Consider the following 18,585-nt stretch of genomic DNA (forward strand, 5'->3'; position numbering starts at 1 on the left):
AAGTAAATCAAGGCGCGTGTTGTTCATCGCTGAGTTTTCTGGTCCAGACTCGATCATTTACAGACCGTCGCCATATATAAAGAATATATGCGGCGTTAACCATAACCTCATAAACAATCAATCCACACTAACCCTGTTGTTCTGGCTAAACCGCTTAACTGAACAAACATTAGAGTGAATATTAGAGTTAATGACACGGAGATAATATTTTATCTAATATTTTGTTTTAATATAATATGTTGCTGTGCTTTGAAATAGTGAAGAAATTTAGTGCAAAGACGGTCATTCTTTCGTTTGACCACCTCCACAGGTATTGCATAACAATGATAATATGGTACAACTCTCACCAAAAATGACTCAGCAAAGTCACAATACTATTGATTTTTGTTTCTGAAATGTCGGTAAATTTGTTGCCTAGTGTTGCCTACTGACTCATTACTTAATCGTGGAGACCCAAAATATGCCCTACATACTGAGAAACATACGCCGTAAAATATAGCCATTTTCAACGCAGCGGTTTATTAAAGTCAAGTTTTAAATCTGATTAAACATTGAGCCATGGTATTTTTCACTATCGATCTGATAGTTATCGTTACAATACCTACTGACCGAGCAAGTCTCAAAAGCGCGTGACTTGTTACGTCACCGCCACAAGTCACAGGCCTGCTCCCAGTGTGTATACCTGAACAGGAAGACTCTAACAGGTATCCCAGCTCCAAGCGCGCGACGCACTGAATATGTAAACAAACTGGGGATATCCCAGTTTTATAAATAGTAATGTCATTCACTACCGCGTGACTGTGAATCTTTGTGCGTTTATACGTTCACTCGCTATGGTTTATGGTGATGAACGAAAGTTTACAAATGCATTTTGACTCACTAGATGTTTCTAAATTATCGTCGGTGTTGAGGTACTGTTCAGATTCAGTACAGGTTTCTCACAAGTAAGGTAAGGTGAACTCATCATTTTATAGATGTAGTGAATCAGTGTATTTCATGACCTTATTCAAATGTCTATGAATAGAAGAGGAAGGCTTAGAGTGAGTTAACGAGTGTGTGAGTTTGGTTTTACTCCACCTTTAGCAGTATTTCTGCAATTTAGTGGCGGGGGACACCATACAAGGGTTTAACGCATTGAGCCCATGTGCATGGGGAACTGAACCGGTTCTTCGGCGTGAAGAGCCAACGCTTTAACCACAAGGCCACCCCACTGTCCCCGGAAGGCTTATTAAATAATGTTGTGGGTATTCAGAAAATCACTGTAGGAATATAGATGCATACTCGGTGAAAACTCATTCCTTCCCCCGATTAGGGAACCAAGAATTTTCGATGTATGTTAGCAAATAATGATGTTTGATTTACATATGATCCTGAAAAACATTTTCAACCTACTATGATCATGGAAAGTGAGGTTTAACGTAGTTCATGAAAAAACATGTTCAACTAGCTATGATCATAAATAATGATGTTTATCTTTCACATGATTTTGAAAGACTAAGGTCAACCTGCTATGATCGTGAAAAAGTGTTATTTACAGCAGTGTGTGCACGTCAAGGTTCGTCAATATGCATTCTACATCAGCACCGGTGATTTTCTGTCAATTGTGGCTGGAAGTGAGGGAACAACCCTGTCACAGTGGGCATACTGGGCACATTGTATTCTGATATTCGCCCCTCCATTTCAGACACCCTATTTTGTTTGGTTGGTTGGTTTGGTTTGTTCTTACTTTGAGGATAGTGTGCACCAAAGCAAAATTGCCCCCTGCTCACCCACAGTTTTGTTCAATAATTATCGAACCTCCCGTGTCCCAGGCGAGCCGATGGTTACAGTGTCACATTGTTTTTATCACTAAATCACACTCTCTGTGATGACATGGGTGAGTGAGTTGAAGTTTAAACTGATTTGAACAGTATTTCAGGTATATCGCGACTCACTCGGCATTATTAAGTGTGAGATGATATTAATATTAATGTTAGCTTTTTACTATCTTTGTGAAATCATCGAGCAAGGGAGTGGTGATAATCATGGAAAGAGAATAAGGGTGAATCTGGGATTCGAACCCGCGATTCGCGGTTTCGGGCACGCCAAATGGACGCAACTCTGTACAGCGAAAGATGACTAGGTCATTTGAGTTACTTAACACTAGAACCTCTAACTGCAGGCGAAGTGTAGCGCAAAAGGGGTTGCGCAACGTAGAGAATATGACCAGTCCTCTTCTATGCGAGCGAAACGAGTAAAGGTTGGCAAAGCACTTCCCTTGCTTCGGTTCAACAATATTTTTCATGTCAAAACAATATCGCTACCATCAAAGGTACACTCCCATTTCCTCACTAGGTTGTGCTCTCAGATTTCAAACCCCATATTTAATAATCACTCAGTTGAAATATGTTTTATTCAACATTTTTAGCGCAACATTACACAAACAAACATTACACAATCTTAATAAAATATTTGAAGTGATGTAATTCAAACTATAAGGGCGATCGAACTTGCAGCCCTCGTGTTTTCAGCATGTAGAGTTAGCTACCAGTGAACAGGGGCAATATATCTTCGCAGTTGGGTTACGATGACATGTGTCAGCCAAGTCAGCGAAACCGATCACTCGACCCCGTTAGTCGCCTCTTAATACGAAAAACATCAGTCGCTGAAGACCAAATCCAACACGGATATTTACGGATCTGTATGTTCCTGCAAAAGAAGTCTTTCAGAGATCCTATTCTTGCTACAAATCTTTCGGGGCTATATTTTATTCCTGACGCACGCAAACAGTAGTAAATGTTTTTGTTTCATCATGTTCAGGCACGCGGCACTCGGATAAGATGGCACAGAGGCTGATGTTAAGGAATCAAAAGGACGAGATTTCCACCAAGGGGGCGTTAGAGCGCCTTCGAAATCTGCAAGAATTTCTGGCTAAGAAAACCGATTACCTTGAAAAGAAAATTGATGCTGAAACGAAAACTGCATTAGAAAACAGAGGAAAGAACAAGGGAGGTAAGTAGAAAATGGCAAATGACAAGGAAATTGTCAGTTGTATAGTAGTAGTAGTGGTGGTGGTAGTAGTAGTAGTAGCAGCAGCAGCAGTAGTAGTAGTAGTAGTTACCTAAGAAACATCATGTGAACCAATTTACGGATCGCTCGCAGACGGTGTCAAATTAATTATTGTCAGAACTCATATTCTCATCTCAATTAGATGACGTTATAGATGTCACACACACGATATTACAGATTACTTAAAGGTGTCACGTGCAAAAGTGTTACAGGTGTCGTGTGAATGATGTTACAGGTGTCTCGTAAATGGTGTTACAGATCTATTAGATGTTGCGTGGTTGATGTTACATATCCAGTTACAGGTTACAAGTGTCACGTATATGATGTTAAGATCTAGTTGGTGTAACGTGAATGGTGTTATATGTGTCAAGTGGAAAGTGTTCACACATTGTACCCATGTGGGGAATAGCAGTGGTAGGTGAAGGTGAGGATGGTGAAAGTCTTGCACATAATGGTATATATAGTAATTAGTGCAATAGTGTAATAATAAAGCATAGAAATAGAGACAGACTATTTCTATGGGGTAAGTACTGTATCGAATTAATGATTTGTTTTAGCTATGCACAAGACAACATCTGAAATAGATCTACTACAGTTTACACCAAATTTCAACAATAAATACCACGTGTCTGATTTAAGGGCACAGTGGTGAGACGAATCATATTGCATACGGTGCATACGAATCTGTTACATATCCCATAAACGCATCGTCATGTTACATGTCTAAGAAAAGTGGTGTTACAGGTGTCACGTGGATGATGTTATAGATCTAGTATAAATAGTGCATGTTCTACAGATCGAATAACTAGCAATACAGGTGTCATGATCACGTGGATGGTCTTACAGATCTAGTAAAGGTGGTGTTACAGGTCTGGTAAATATGGTGTTACAGGTGTGTGAGTTGGATGGTGTTACAGATCTAGTACAAATGGTGTTACAGGCGCCACGTGGATGGTGTTACAGGTCTAGTAAAGGTGGTGTTACAGATCTAGTAAAGGTGGTCTTACAGGTGTCACGTGGATGGTGTTACAGACCTAGTAAAAGTGGTCTTACAGATTTAGTAAAAGTGTTGTTACAGGTGTCACGTTGATGTGTCGTTACAGCCGCACTCCAGGCTATGCGACGTCTTAGGCGATATGAGAAGCAGCTGACACAAGTGGACGGAACGACGGCGTCACTGGAGGTGCAGTTGGAGGCGTTAACATCGGCCTCAGTGAATGTCGAGGTCTCCAATTGCCTGAGGTTGACGTCAGAAGCACTACAACGTACTTTCGGTGACATGTGCGTGAAACAATGGATTAGTTGTATCCGCTGGATTTGGGTATCTTTTCTGTTTTGGAAAGAAACAAACACGAAAAAGGCCAGGGACGTCAAATGCAGATATTTACTGCCACCAGTCAGTTTATCAACTTATGCTAATAAACACGTCCAAGAAGAATGGACATAACTTTCCCAAGTGGTTCAGCATAGATTAACGACAGTCGAAATCACTTTATGTAAGGGGTCCTGGAAAGGAAATATGGTGTAGGCTAGTGGTGATATGATTTGTAAGGAGACCAAATAAGGTTTCAGTTGTACCTGAAGACCAGTTAATGTACCTATTTCCTGAGGGTCACACTATTTTAAGCTCTGTCGGAATATATTGTTCGGTAAAATGTTTGGAACCTATTTCTGGTATCCCACGCCAATATTTTGTAAAAACAGGCGTAATCCAAACTTACTCACTCATGACCTGATTATCATTCATATAGAACAGCGGACAAGGTGGTGGACCTGAGAGACGACGCCCCTGACAGGATGGAGGATACAGAAGAGACCGGGGACAACCTTGCAAAGGCTCTTGGAGGCGAGGAATTCGATGACGTATGTATAGCTGCGTATGACAGGTGTTGCCCAACAACATGCTTGTAGCAGTGGGTTGTCTGATTAGAAATATTTTTGGCAAAATTTGAATATTGTTTCATGCGTTACTTTTTTCATATTTGTTACGACGGATCGAATTTTGACTAGGCAATCCTGCTTACTCGTCTATCACGTTGCGCACTCACACACACACGCACGCACACACACACACACACACACACACACACACACACACACACACACACACACACATACACACTCGCACCAGCTTCAACCTGCACTATCCACGCTACAGTCCGTTTGATCCCATTTGAGACCCATGAATTGCTCACTAACACAAACTCGAATAATTGCAACAAAACCAGATTTTGCACAGCCACATGAAATCGACAGACCAACTCTGATGATGTGTCTCATAATTTGGGACACCCGAATAAAAAGTTTTTTAACAAACGATCATCACTTTCTTGTCACCTTTCGCTATTTTGTACGGGGGTGGGGGTGGGGGTGGGCGGTCATCTCAAAAGCCGTTATCTGGTTACCACTTGGGTTGCTCAATGGGAGTCAGTGTTGCCTATTCACAATCAGAGCTTCTCTTGGTATTTTGTGTTCAGGATGAGCTTCTGGCGGAGCTTGAGGAGATGAGCCCTGATGATCTCATACATAAACTGACAGACATCCAATTGCCCTCTGATCCCACCGAGGAGCTCAAGGCAAAAGGTGAGATCTCCTTATACAGAGGCCTCGGGTCGGACTGACATTCTATTCAAAAGCGTCAAGGCCTTTACTCGGTAATTGAAAATTAATTGTTCTCTTTGCCTGGGACGCGGATTTAATTCCGGTTTGAACAGTAGTGTGTGCTTGATTTGGATGCAAAGCCAAAAGTGATGACCAGGAAAGTGGTTAACCCCATAAGCACGTGTCGCGCTGACAAACCAAGCCAGATTATCTGGAACCCGCGGAGCGTGAATGAATGAGTTGATATCTGACGTCACATAGGCAATGTTTCAGAGATATCGAGGCCAGAAAAAAATAACGTTAAGAAAGAAAATGAGATTATTTGAAACCTGTCGTCAAGGGGCATTTGACAATGTTAGGACAATATATAATATACTGAAAGTCATTAAAAAGCAATTTGACATTCATACAACGACATCAAACAAAGGAGGGGTCACTTCAATATCGCAAGGCAGTCTCCGGAGGCACTCTAAGACACAGATTTCTCAGAAACAGCAGTGGGGTTGTCTGCCAGTGATGTTGAAGGGTCGGTGTCAATTCAGCACTTGTCCATGGTCATGTCGCCATCCCTTCCAAAACGACCGTGTTCAAAAACCCTTTTCCTCATCTCCGGTGCTGTCGAGCTGTCGTCAAACGTGGTGCGCCAGGTTGCAGACAAATGCATCACTTCCGGTGACCCGAAAACGTTGTCTGAGTTGACCAACGGTGAATGGATGCACGTTAGAGTGCCTGACAAAGATCACATCTGAACTAACCATAGCGAGAACCGTTTTGTGTCAAGCGTGGCATTTTCTCAACGTGATTCAGTTTCACAATTCCTTGTGCGTGTATAGGGCCTGGGTGCAGGTAGTGCGTGTGCACAACGTTTTTCATGAATGTGATTGTGTTTACGAGAAATGTCAAAGGTTCAGTTTTAAGCATCGAAGTTCATAAAAGAGGAAGTCTCTGACACTCAATATCTTGAAATGGGTAAGAATATCAGCCTTTTATCCCTACATCCTCTGTAACTAAGGTAAAACATTCAATAGAAGTTTTGTAAGTTTCAGGACAACAAATAGCAATTGCGTTTTTAATGGCTCTGAGTATATAAAAACTCTATAGATCACCAACAACTGAAGGTAGATCACCATACTAGGCCCATCGGGACGTACAGTACTTTATCTATCTGCATGGACCCCAGTTGAATTTACACCATCCCTTCAGGCATTGGCGATTGTGCTTAGATATAGGCACTAAAACTTTGGTAGATCAAAATTGTCTTCGAATGTTTTGGGACTTACGCAACATACGGGCGTGGGCTATGAATGGCAGGTCAGGCTCGCTGACTTGCCTGACACATGTTCTCTGCTGTTTACCACAATCAAACAAGACATAATCCAATCGAATCAGGATTCGAACTCGTCATGCCAGGTCTCTGGAGTCTCAAAGGGGAGCAATGCTGCACAACTTGCAGGGCCTGAGAAGACTGAACCTCTGTGAACGGAAAACGAGGTATCTACAGCTCATAGCGACACACGCACCAGCACACACACACCAGTCAGTGGGGTAGCCTACTGTTTAAAACCCTCGCTGTTGACAGTGCCCTTGCATGTCCACCCTTATTTCCTCCAGGTGACAAGAAGTCCGCCACAGCGAAAGAAGAAGAGGAGGAAGGAAAAGAAATGAGGAAGCTGGCGGAATGGATGTGACGTGGTAAAACAAGGACTGACGTCACACCATCACAGTTACGGATAGTAACTGTTAAACGTTTTAGGTAAAGCGCTGCACTCTCGGATCACAACACATTTATTTAAAACAAAAACTTGCTTAAAAATGGAAAGGGGACGAGGGGTTACTGATTTTGTACATGACACGCCGGCTTGGGTTGGTGGGGGTATCACTTCCTTTGTACATAAACTTTATTGGGGGAGAGAGTTGTAATTCATATTGTACATGTATCTCCATAAAAATCACCACCACCATCACCCAAGAAAAATATCAAATGAAAGCACAAAATGAGAGAGAGAGAGAGAGAGAGAGAGAGAGAGAGAGAGAGAGAGAGAGAGAGAGAGAGAGAGAGAGAGAGAGAGAGAGAGAGAGAGAGAGAGAGAGATGGATGTATTCTTTTCAACTCTAATCTATGAACTTGGTGTTGGTAAGTATTTAAAAATAGAGATGATATGGGAGCACGGCCTGCTGGTATTCTATGTTGGAGAAAGCAACAATGGTATTGATTTGCTGGTATAGATTTCTCACGGCATAAACCTTATTATATGTAGCTGAATGATACCCGTGGTGATAATCTTCAAAAACAGTACATATTGGGGAAAATGTTCCCATATTCTATATATGTATGTATATTTGTGTGCTAATTAATCTTTTACTTAATTATATAATTATTACATATTGAGCATAATGTTTTGAGGATCTTCGGAACTATCTGGAGGAAATAAAGACATTCATCATCGTTATCAAGATGTTATTTTTCACCCGTTTTCACGGGAGTTTCAAAGGACATTTAATAAACTTTCAGGACAAAAGGGGGAGATACGCCACTGTATTATGAACACTTGTGGTGTTCAGCGACTTCACATGAACTTGCTAAGCATTTGACCCCCAACCCTATATTTATACCTCTACACAACTGCATGTATGTACGATTGTACGTGTGCGTGTGTTTGTGTGTGTGTGTGTATGTATGTATGCTATACAGGTATGGTATGTAATGTATGCAATGTATGTGTGATCCAGTGTCTCATAGGCCAACTGGCCGGGTGCTGCTTTAAATAAATTATATATGAACGTGTGCGTGTGTTTGCGTGTGTGTGTATGTGTGTATGGTATACAGGTATGGTGTGTGTGTGTGTGTGTGTGTGTGTGTGTGTGTGTGTGTGTGTGTGTGTGTGTGTGTGTGTGTGTGTGTGTGTGTGTGTATTGTACCACAGCACGTGACACTTAAATAAAATAATTTTTTTCTTTTACTTCTTCCTATCAGACCCGTGAATTGGTCTTCAGTGGCCCATGCTTGTCGTAAGAGGCGACTAATGGGATCAGGTGTTCAGGCTCGCTGACTTGGTTATCACATTTTATCGTATCCAATATAGTAGATCGAGGCGTGAATTGTTGATCATTGGCTTGTCTGGTCAAGATTCGATCATTTACAAACTGTCGCCATTTACTGATATAGCCAGAATATTGCTGAGTGCGGCGTTCAAAAACTCAAACATCAAACCAAACTAACTCTTTGTACCGGTTAACCGCTTCACTGAACAAACAAACAGAGTGAATATGAAGCGTTTATGACTCAGAGATAATATTTAGACAAATAAAATATGTTGCTATGCTTTAAAATGGCGAATAATTTAGTGTAAAGGCGTCCTTTCTTTGGATCACCTCCACAGGTATTGCGTTTGCAATGAAAATACATGTATAGTCTAGAATACAATAACGATCACCATTGGTGTCTCTGCAAATTGTTAATTTTGTTAAATCTGAAAAGTCAATGACTTTGTTGTCTAAAGTACTGTCGGGTTTTAGGCTGTTACTCACTAACCCTCAAATTTACGCAACTGTAAATGGGATATGTCAAAATATCTCACTTCGGCCTAACTGGACATTCAGTGGAATGTGTAACAGGATCTACAGAAGAGCATGTTTATCTTAGCTGATATATCTGTCCCCCAGCTCCACCCTAATCATCGTCTCCTTCACCCGTTCTGGTTTTGCTTTTGAGACGACCCCTCCTACCTGTTTCTCCTTTTGGTAATAGTGATACCTCATGTTAGCTACATTCTCAATAGTGTCAGCATGAAAATTATTATTTTTCAGCCATTGTGTATAATGAAGCTAGGTCTAACTGCAAAATGGTCATTTAAAAAGTACCCATTGCAACACAATATCATCGCACACTAATTTGCATAAAGTCATGGTCTGTTCCAAACAACTCGCTGTAGACCTACTTTGAAAAAAAATCCGAATTGCTTATTTCTGTCACTAATCTCTCCCCAGAGACAAACGTGAAAAACAGTTTTTTTTACTATTTCCTGCAGTACTATAGTGTCTAGACTGATAATGACGCCAAAACATAAATTGCGAAGACTCTAAATAGACCATACAAAATGTGAAACATACGACGCAAAATATAGCCATTTACAACTCATCTGTATCTACAAGTTTTTAAGTGATTAAACATTGAGCAGTCGTATCTTTTACTATCGACCTAATAGTTATCATTATCATTATATCATTGCTGACCGAGCAAGTCTCAAAAGCGCGTGACTTGTTACGTCACAGCCACAATTAATAGGCCTTGGTCCAGATTTTCGAAGCTCTCTTAGCACTGGGATAGTCATAAGTGCCATATGTTAACATTAACTTACGACTATCTTACCACTAAGAGAGCTTCGAAAATCTAGACCCTGCTCCCGATGCGTCACTGCGCTCGACGCAGTGAAAATGTAAACAAAATGGGGAATATCCCAGCTCTATAAATAGTAACGTCATTCACTACCGCGTGAGTCTGAATCTTGGTGCTCATTCGCTATTGTCTATGGTGATGAACGAAGGTTTATAAATGTATTTTGACTCAGTGGATGTTTATATATAGTCGTCGGAGTGGAGGTGCTGGTCAGATTCAGTACAGGTTTCTCACAAGCAAGGTAAGGTGAACTCATTATTTTAAACATGTAGTGAATCAAAGTATTTTGTCGACCTTATTCAAATGTCTATGAATAGAAGGGGAAGGCTTAGAGTGAGTGAGTGAGTGAGTGAGTGAGTGAGCGAGTGAGTTTGGTTTTACTCCACCTTTAGCAGTATTTCTGCAATTTAGCTGCGGAGGACGTCATACATGGGCTTCACGCATTGTCGCCATGTGCATGGGGAATCGAACCGGTGCTTCGGCGTGAAAAGTCAACGCTTTAACCACAAGGCCACGTGCACCCCACTACCCCCGGAAGGCTTATTAAACTGTGTGGTGGATATTCGGAAAATTAATGTAGAAATATAGATGCATACTCACTGAAAACTCATTCGTTCCCCCGATTTGGGAATGACCTGATCAGCGAATCAATGATTTGCTTTGTATATTTGCTGTTAGAAGTGCGCCGGATGACGAGGTTTAACTGTAATATGATAGCGAATAATTATAGGATATTAAACGAGCTTCCCCTTTCATATCAAGTTTATGTCCCGAGTGAAAAAATTTTGGTTTGTCACGAGCTTTTGTCACTTGATATGAATGGGGAACGAGTTTTGTATCCTATTTATTACCCACGTTCTAAAAAGTGAAAATATCGTTAAAACAAACGCGGATTAATACATCATATTGGTGATTGGAATGTCAACCGCTTCACTCCAGGAAAACGTACGCTGCGTACCAGGTGGGTAATGCTGATGTTTAACTTTCAGATGATCTTAAAACCATGTTTAACCTGTACGATCGTGGAAATTGAGGTTTTACTGCAGTTAAATCATGAAAAACCATGTTCAACTAGCTATGATTATAAATAATGGTGGATATCTTGGGCTGGGGCGAATTCAGATTTTCTTCACGGTTAGCCTATTACCCTACCCCACCCGGATACCCATTATGCTAATTCCTGACATCAAGTTTGCAAGAAATAGCAATACATTCTTTAGCTCGGAGGCTAAAATGTTCATTTTCAACATCTAAAGTATGTGTTATATTCAAATGAAGTGACTGTAGATTGTCTACATCTTCAAAGACAATTTTAATCATGGAAGAAAAACATATGCCATTGTTTAATCTATTTGTCAAATGATAATAACGGGTCCGGATACAGAGGCGGGTACCCGGGTCTAGCTCATTCACTACCCACCCCTAGTTACCAATCCCAGCCCCAGGATATCCATGTTCAACCAGCCATGATCATGAAAAATGAATTTTAGCTGTGGTATGAGCTTGAGTCAGTATTGTTTTTTACGCAGGCGTTAACAATATTCCAAACGACAAATTAACATTTATTTCGAAAGATTTTCAGCCTGTTCAGTTCAACACCAATCAACAGGCGCCGAAAAATCACGTTAAACCTTCAGAAACGGACGTAAAAGGTCTGGTGCTGGTGGTTTGTCACCCTCAGCAATATTCCAACTATATGGCGGCGTTCTGTAAAGAACCGAGTCAGGACCAGATAATTCAGTGATCAACAGCATGAGCATCGATCTGCACAACTGTGATACGATGACATGTGTCATCCATGTCAGCGAACCTGACCACCTGATCTCGTTAGTCGCCTCTAATGACATAGATTCCTGAGCCTAATTCTAACAAGGCTCTTCACAGGCCTCAGATGCAAAAAAGAAGCTTTAAATGATCATGTTATTGCTAACGCGCACGCAAGCAGTAATTTGTCTGTTCACATATACAGGCACACGGCAAGGCACTCGGGCAAGATGACAACCAGGGGTAGGACGGGTGTCGCACAGAGGCTGATGTTTTGGAAACGACAGGACGAGATTTCCACTGAGGAAGCGATAGAGCGCCTTCGCAATCTGCAAGAACTTCTGTCTAAAAAAACTTATTACCTTGAAAACAAAATTGATGCTGAAACGAAGATTGCATTGGAAAACAGAGTTAAGAACAAGAGAGGTACGTGGGAGGGAAAAGAATAAAACTTCGGTACTGACAGGGAGAATGTTGTCAAATTTAAGTATTGAAGGGAAGCATGTCGTACTTATAGTAGTAGTAGTAGTAGTAGTAGCAGCAGCAGTGGTAGTACTGTCAGTAGTAGTAGTAGCAGCAGCAGTGGTAGCACTGTCAGTAGTAGTAGTAGCAGCAGCAGTGGTAGCACTGTCAGTAGTAGTAGTAGCAGCAGCAGCAGTAGTAGTAGTAGTAGTAGCAGTAGTAGTAGTAGTAGCAGCAGCAGTAGTAGTAGTAGCACTGTCAGTAGTAGTAGTAGCAGCAGCAGTAGTCGTAGTAGTAGTAGCAACAGCAGCAGTAGTAGCAGCAGCAGCGGCAGTAGTAGTAGTAGTAGTAGTAGTAGTAGTAGTAGTAGTAGTAGTAGTAGTAGTAGTAGTAGTAGTAGTAGTAGTAGTAGTAGTAGTAGTAGTAGTAGTAGTAGTAGTAGTAGTAGTAGTAGTAGCTGCTATCTAAGAAATATCATGTGAACCAATTTACGGATCGCTCGCAGACGGTGTCAAATTAATTATTTTCAGAACTCATATTCTCATCTCAATTAGATGACGTTATAGATGTCACACACACGATATTACAGATTACTGAAAGGTGTCACGTGCATAGTGTTACTGGTGTCGTGTGAATGATGTTACAGGTGTCACGTAAATGGTGTTACATATCTGTTAGATGTTGCTTGGTTGATGTTACATATCCACTTACAGGTTACAAGTGTCACGTGTACGATGCTAAGATCTAGTAGGTGTAACGATGCTAAGATCTAGTAGGTGTAACGATGCTAAGATCTAGTAGGTGTAACGATGCTAAGATCTAGTAGGTGTAACGATGCTAAGATCTAGTAGGTGTAACGATGCTAAGATCTAGTAGGTGTAACGTGAATGGCGTTATATGTGTCAAGTCGAAAGTGAAACGTATCTATTAGAAATGGGTCATATTCTTACACACCTAGTAAATGTGGCGTTACAGGTGTCACGTGGATGGTATTACAGATCTAGTAAAAGTGGTGTTACAGGTGTCACGTGGATGGTATTACAGATCTAGTAAATGTGGCGTTACAGGTGTCACGTGGATGGTATTACAGATCTAGTAAATGTGGCGTTACAGGTGTCACGTGGATGGTATTACAGATCTAGTAAAAGTGGTGTTACAGGTGTCACGTGGATGTGTCGTTACAGCTGCACTCCAGGCCTTGCGACGTCGAAAGCGATATGAGAAGCAGCTTACACAAGTGGACGGAACGACGGCGTCACTGGAGATGCAGTTGGAGGCGTTAACATCGGCCTCGATGAATGTCGAAGTAGCAAAGTGCCTGAAGTTAACATCTGAGGCGATGCAACGTGCCTTCGGTGACATGTGCGTGAAACACTGGATTAGTCGTATCAACTGAAACATAATAGGACTATTCAACATTTTTGTCAGTTTTAGAAAGAAACGTAGTATAGGCCAGAGAAATAAAATGCAAAAGATATTTTCTTTCTCAATACCACTTGATATTCTTTGTCCCGGTCAACAAAGCGAACGTGCTGTTTACGTGAACGTAACTAAAGCATAGACTTAAAACACTCGTAGCTCTCCGATCGCTTGATATAAGGGGCCCTGGAAAGGGAAGGCGATGCAAGCTGGTGGTATTAGGATTTCTAAGGAGACCAAGCAGAGTTTCAGTTTCACATGAAGACCAGATCCATCTATTACTCTTTTTTAATATTTTAAAGGTCCTGTCATTTGAATATATTGTTCGGTAAAATGTGTGGAACCTACCCCACACCGTTTGCTGGAGTATTGCCAAAACAGGCGTTAAAGCCACTGATCTCTGATTATCATTCATTTAGGACAGCGGACAAGGTGGCAGACCTGAGAGATGAGGTGTCTGACATGATGGAGGATGCAGAAGAGATCGGGGGTATCCTGGCACAGCCTCTTGGAGGCGAGGAATTCGATGACGTATGTATAGCCGTGTATGACTGGGTATTCCGTCAACATGTTTGTGCGGTTCTCGTCAGTTTCATAGTTAGTTGACAAGGCAGACCTGCTCACTCACTCACTCACTCACACACATACACACACACACACACGCACGCACACACGTACGCACACGCCGGGTCTGAACCGCACTTATACATCTATCGTCAACATTTCTCACTTACTCCACACCCATACACTGTTAGGGGCGGTAGGGGCATAGTGGGTAAAGCGTTCGCTCGTCATGCTTTTCCAGGATGATCTTCTAGCAGAACTTGAGGAGATGGACCAGAACGAGCTCACAGACAAGCTGTGCGGTATCCAGTTCCCATCTGTGCCCACCGAGAAGGTCATGGTAAAAGGTGAGATCTCTTCATACGGAACAGTCAGGTTAAAACGACATCATTAGAATAGGGGCAACCTCGTCAAAGACGACTTCTCGAGAATTTGAAATGCATTGTTCACTTTATATAAGGGGAAGTAAACTAGCCAGTGAGTAGCATTTAAATCCGATTTGTACTGAGATACATGAACAATATTTACATATTCCACATATCCACAACCTACAACATAAAGGTTATACAAACTGTATGAAAGAAGCAATTTACATCGGTCCAGCTACATATTCAGATATCGAAGTGAAAATATAAACCGTAACTGTTTTACAAAAATGTTCATAAAGTATTCGTAAAGTTCCAAGCTTACTGGAATTAAATAGGATATTCATTTTATACCATTTAACCTAATTTAATGATACTTGTGAATATGTTTTTCTTTTTCTACTTCTAATTTGAGACAGACAAATAAATAATGAAGTTCGTCACCAATATTATTCACGTTACAGGTGTACACTTTCTATCATTTACTGACCCGTGAAGGTCCCGGGGTAGAATAGGCCTTCAGCAACCCATGCTTGCCATAAAAGGCGACTCAGCCTGTCGTAAGAGGCGACTAACGGGATCGGGTGGTCAGGCTCGCTGACTTGGTTGACACATGTCATCGGTTCCCAATTGCGCAGATCGATGCTCATGTTGTTGATCACTGGATTGTCTGGTCCAGACTCGATTAGTTACAGACCGCCGCCATATAGCTGTAATATTGCTGAGTGCGGCGTAAAACTAAACTCACTCACTCACTCACTCTATCATTTACTCGCATTCGTCGCCATCTACCTGTCTCAACTGGCAAAATGATGGGATGTTCCAACTTTTGGCAAGTTATTGTTATGCAGATAATGTAGGTTTTGATAAAAACTGAGAAACGGATTTAGGTTTTCATTGTTAACATCCAGTTTGCTGATGAATGATTTTGAACTTTTTACTTTCTATAACAGTTTTAAGTCAAAATATACTTGTAAAAGTTTGGGATTTCCAGATGAAACTCAGCCCAAGATCGTCAAATTCTCTCAAGGCAGATTATCCATTTATGTTCACAACCGTCAAATATATAATCGTTGAATATCAATTAAAATATTAAGAGACCTAATTTTTGACGATTTCCCGGTTAAAGTTACCCCAAAAGATGCCAGTCTGCTCTTAATAAAATATACAAGTGAGAAGTCTCGCCATACACCATGAAGATGTACTTTTCCTGAGTGTTTGGAAAAGTGTAGATGCATTTTCAAAACAGGACGTATTTTCAAAACCCAAAACTTCACATCCGTATAAAAGAACAGGGGTGACCATACAATCAAACAATTTCAAATGACAACCTAATTGATTCTCAGCTGATGCTCAACTGGGTCCACGTGGAGTGGTTATATTAAGAAACATGATATCGTACAGACAGATACAAAGAAACATTATCAGGAACCCTTGGAGATCTGGCTTACAATTATCATTCGCAAACTTGTCATAATGGACTATAAACGGGATTGAGTACAAGACTCGCTGACTTGTTTAACACATTCTATCATATGTCAATTGCTTAGCTCGAAGCTTTCTGGGTTTTCTATCACCCTTCTATAGTCTCACCATCTCATAATTCGAAACAACACCATATCCACTCCAACGTCACCCACCCCTACCTACCCACGCCCATCACCCCAAACCAAGGCTTAATCCATTTGGACAGAGATTCATAGGTTTCAAGGTAATCTACTGACTCAGTTCTTCCCAACTTATTGCGGGGCCTGAGAAGATTCAACCTGTGTCCTTGGGCCTAGATTTTCGAAGCTCTCTTAACGCTAAGACAGCCGTAAGTGGCAAACATTAACATTAACCTAGATTATCTTAGCGCTAAGGGAGCTTTGAAAATCTAGGCCCAGGTCAGTGAGAAAGACAATATATTTGAGTAGATGAAAAAAGGGATGTACCTTGCGCTCGCCCACGCACACACACTAGGACACACACAGAACGTGTTATTAACAGAAGTTGGGGAAACCCAATGATTAAAGCTTTCGCGAAAACCTGGGTTCGATTCCGCTCAGACAGGGGTGCGCTGAGTGAAACTAATTTCTGGTGTCACTGTGGTGTTATTTTTGTGGAACATTGCTAAATGCGGCGTAAAACCATACTCACACGCTCACTGTTAACATGTCCACCCTCGTTTATTCTAGACGATAAGAATTCCGCTAAAGCGAAAGATGAAGAAGAGGAAGAAAAAGAAGAACTGAGGAAGTTGGCTGAATGGGTGTGACGTGGCAAAACAAGGCGTGACGTCACACCACCCTCTACGATCCAGCGGATGTTATACCCTTGGTACTTAATGCTAATATTTCCCAGTGTAGACCCTGGTACAGTAGAGAGAGTAACAGTTACATACAGAAGTGTGTGGTGCATTGATATACATATTTTAGATTGCTTTGGTAATATCGCATGAATCACGATTTATTACTAAAGTTAGAGATGTAGTGTGTTCAAGTACCATTATGTGTATGTGGTAAGTTTCAACAGATGCTTTAAGTGTCAGTGTTGCCTAACTATGTGACATATGACAGATGATACCTGGGTATTCAACACATTGAGACATGATGCATAGAAACATTACACAGACAGATATGTCTCTTTGCAGAAAAAAAGTATCTGGCCTAACATATTGATGACTTGTAAAGTGACCAATATTTTTCACAAACAAGTCAACAGTATACTAGACCAGATTTTTTTCTGCAAAGAGACATACCTGAATTCATCTATTTAATATTTAGCAAAGCCAATGGCACAAAGTACTACTCTGTGTTAGGCAAAAAATTAACATTGTATTGCTTTCTGGCGAAGTATGACTCAGATGAAAAGACAAGGTTCTGCATGAGCCAAAGGATAATCAAAGAGGGTAAACAATATGTTAATTTTTCCTAAAGGATTACTCAGGCATTATGTTAATATACTGTTTGGATACCAATTTTGAGGTTAAACAATGTGACTTTTTGTCCAAGTCTGACTCAGAGATTTGGACAATTTAGGCCCAAATAAATTTCGGGGAGGCTAGATAATGTCTTACTTTTAGCATATGTACCACCAAATCCCTGTTTCAAAGATTAACCATAATCCTGGATACTGTCATGGATGGACTTCCACAAAATTATTTGAGAAAAAGCGGAATTACTACATACAGATTCTCAAAATGTCAAAGACTTTGCTTATATTTTCACAATCTCACAAATGATGTTTCCTTCCACAATACTTCATGACAAACTTAAGGATAAACTTCATCCCTTGATCCGTGTGTTGAACACAGATATACCTACATATACCAACACTGTTGTGATTAAGCTGACTGGGTTAAAAGTGCAGGCACACTTTAGTTTTCTAGGGAAGGGTCGTTAATAAAGCGTGCTCGGGAGCCACCAAGGGAAGGGCCTCTCCGGGCATAAATGCAGAAATAATACAGCTAGTATGCATGCACCCTCGCTAAGTCAGACGTATATAGATGAAAGCTAGAGCATGTTAACTATATCCTGTCTGCATGAATTGTACAACCGTTAAACCACTAGGTGCGCGCCCACATATAACACCCACTTATAAATAGTGGAGGCCTTTGGAGGTTATAAAAGTCTTCAGCTTTGCGGGTAACTGAATATCCTCAAGGACATCGTTGTTCTGGATGCAACCATTCACTTCTCAAACACGAACATCCCAGGGGCAGAAATCAACACAACAAACACACGCACAATTAGCTAATCAGTGGTATACATGCGCCAAAGTATCATCAAAACAGGTAATCTATAGGCTGTGCGGATGAACTAAACCATACGACAACATGTCTTTACACGTGGATGTCTTCGAGTTAAAATCTGTATGTATTTCCATCACTGAAGAGAGCTATAGGAAGAATGAATCTTTTCACATTGATCAGCAGGAACCGTACCAGCTGTAAGGTGGAAACGAAACCACTAAATGAGAATGTAA

The 18,585-nt window shown here is 41.0% G+C and overlaps 2 protein-coding genes across 2 annotated transcripts; both read left to right on the forward strand.

Annotated features, from left to right (window-relative positions):
- The first annotated feature begins 782 nt into the window (after positions 1-782).
- LOC137258917 (charged multivesicular body protein 4b-like) lies at positions 783-7,687 on the forward strand. Its single transcript, XM_067796611.1, has 6 exons — positions 783-949; positions 2,800-2,991; positions 4,152-4,329; positions 4,800-4,911; positions 5,526-5,631; positions 7,261-7,687. Exons 2-6 carry the CDS (start codon positions 2,820-2,822, stop codon positions 7,335-7,337), a joined length of 645 nt encoding a protein of 214 aa, XP_067652712.1. The 5' UTR covers positions 783-949; positions 2,800-2,819; the 3' UTR covers positions 7,338-7,687.
- Positions 7,688-9,917: 2,230 nt separating this feature from the next.
- Positions 9,918-17,808, forward strand: LOC137257949 (charged multivesicular body protein 4c-like). The gene is made up of 6 exons (XM_067795463.1): positions 9,918-10,286; positions 12,015-12,235; positions 13,456-13,633; positions 14,110-14,221; positions 14,496-14,601; positions 16,797-17,808. Exons 2-6 carry the CDS (start codon positions 12,040-12,042, stop codon positions 16,874-16,876), a joined length of 672 nt encoding a protein of 223 aa, XP_067651564.1. The 5' UTR covers positions 9,918-10,286; positions 12,015-12,039; the 3' UTR covers positions 16,877-17,808.
- Positions 17,809-18,585: the final 777 nt, after the last annotated feature.

The sequence above is a fragment of the Haliotis asinina genome, chromosome 12 (assembly GCF_037392515.1).
Source record: "Haliotis asinina isolate JCU_RB_2024 chromosome 12, JCU_Hal_asi_v2, whole genome shotgun sequence".
Taxonomy (NCBI): Eukaryota; Metazoa; Mollusca; class Gastropoda; order Lepetellida; family Haliotidae; genus Haliotis; species Haliotis asinina.

What these genes read in the sequence shown, in the direction of transcription:
- LOC137258917 (XM_067796611.1), top strand. Translation starts at nt 2,820, where the DNA reads ATGGCACAGAGGCTGATGTTAAGGAATCAAAAGGACGAGATTTCCACC. An exon ending in CAGAGGAAAGAACAAGGGAG is followed by an intron (nt 2,992 to 4,151) that starts GTAAGTAGAAAA and finishes GTGTCGTTACAG; the next exon opens with CCGCACTCCAGGCTATGCGA. An exon ending in GAGGCGAGGAATTCGATGAC is followed by an intron (nt 4,912 to 5,525) that starts GTATGTATAGCT and finishes TTTTGTGTTCAG; the next exon opens with GATGAGCTTCTGGCGGAGCT.
- LOC137257949 (XM_067795463.1), top strand. Translation starts at nt 12,040, where the DNA reads ATGACAACCAGGGGTAGGACGGGTGTCGCACAGAGGCTGATGTTTTGG. An exon ending in GAGGCGAGGAATTCGATGAC is followed by an intron (nt 14,222 to 14,495) that starts GTATGTATAGCC and finishes ATGCTTTTCCAG; the next exon opens with GATGATCTTCTAGCAGAACT. An exon ending in CGAGAAGGTCATGGTAAAAG is followed by an intron (nt 14,602 to 16,796) that starts GTGAGATCTCTT and finishes CGTTTATTCTAG; the next exon opens with ACGATAAGAATTCCGCTAAA.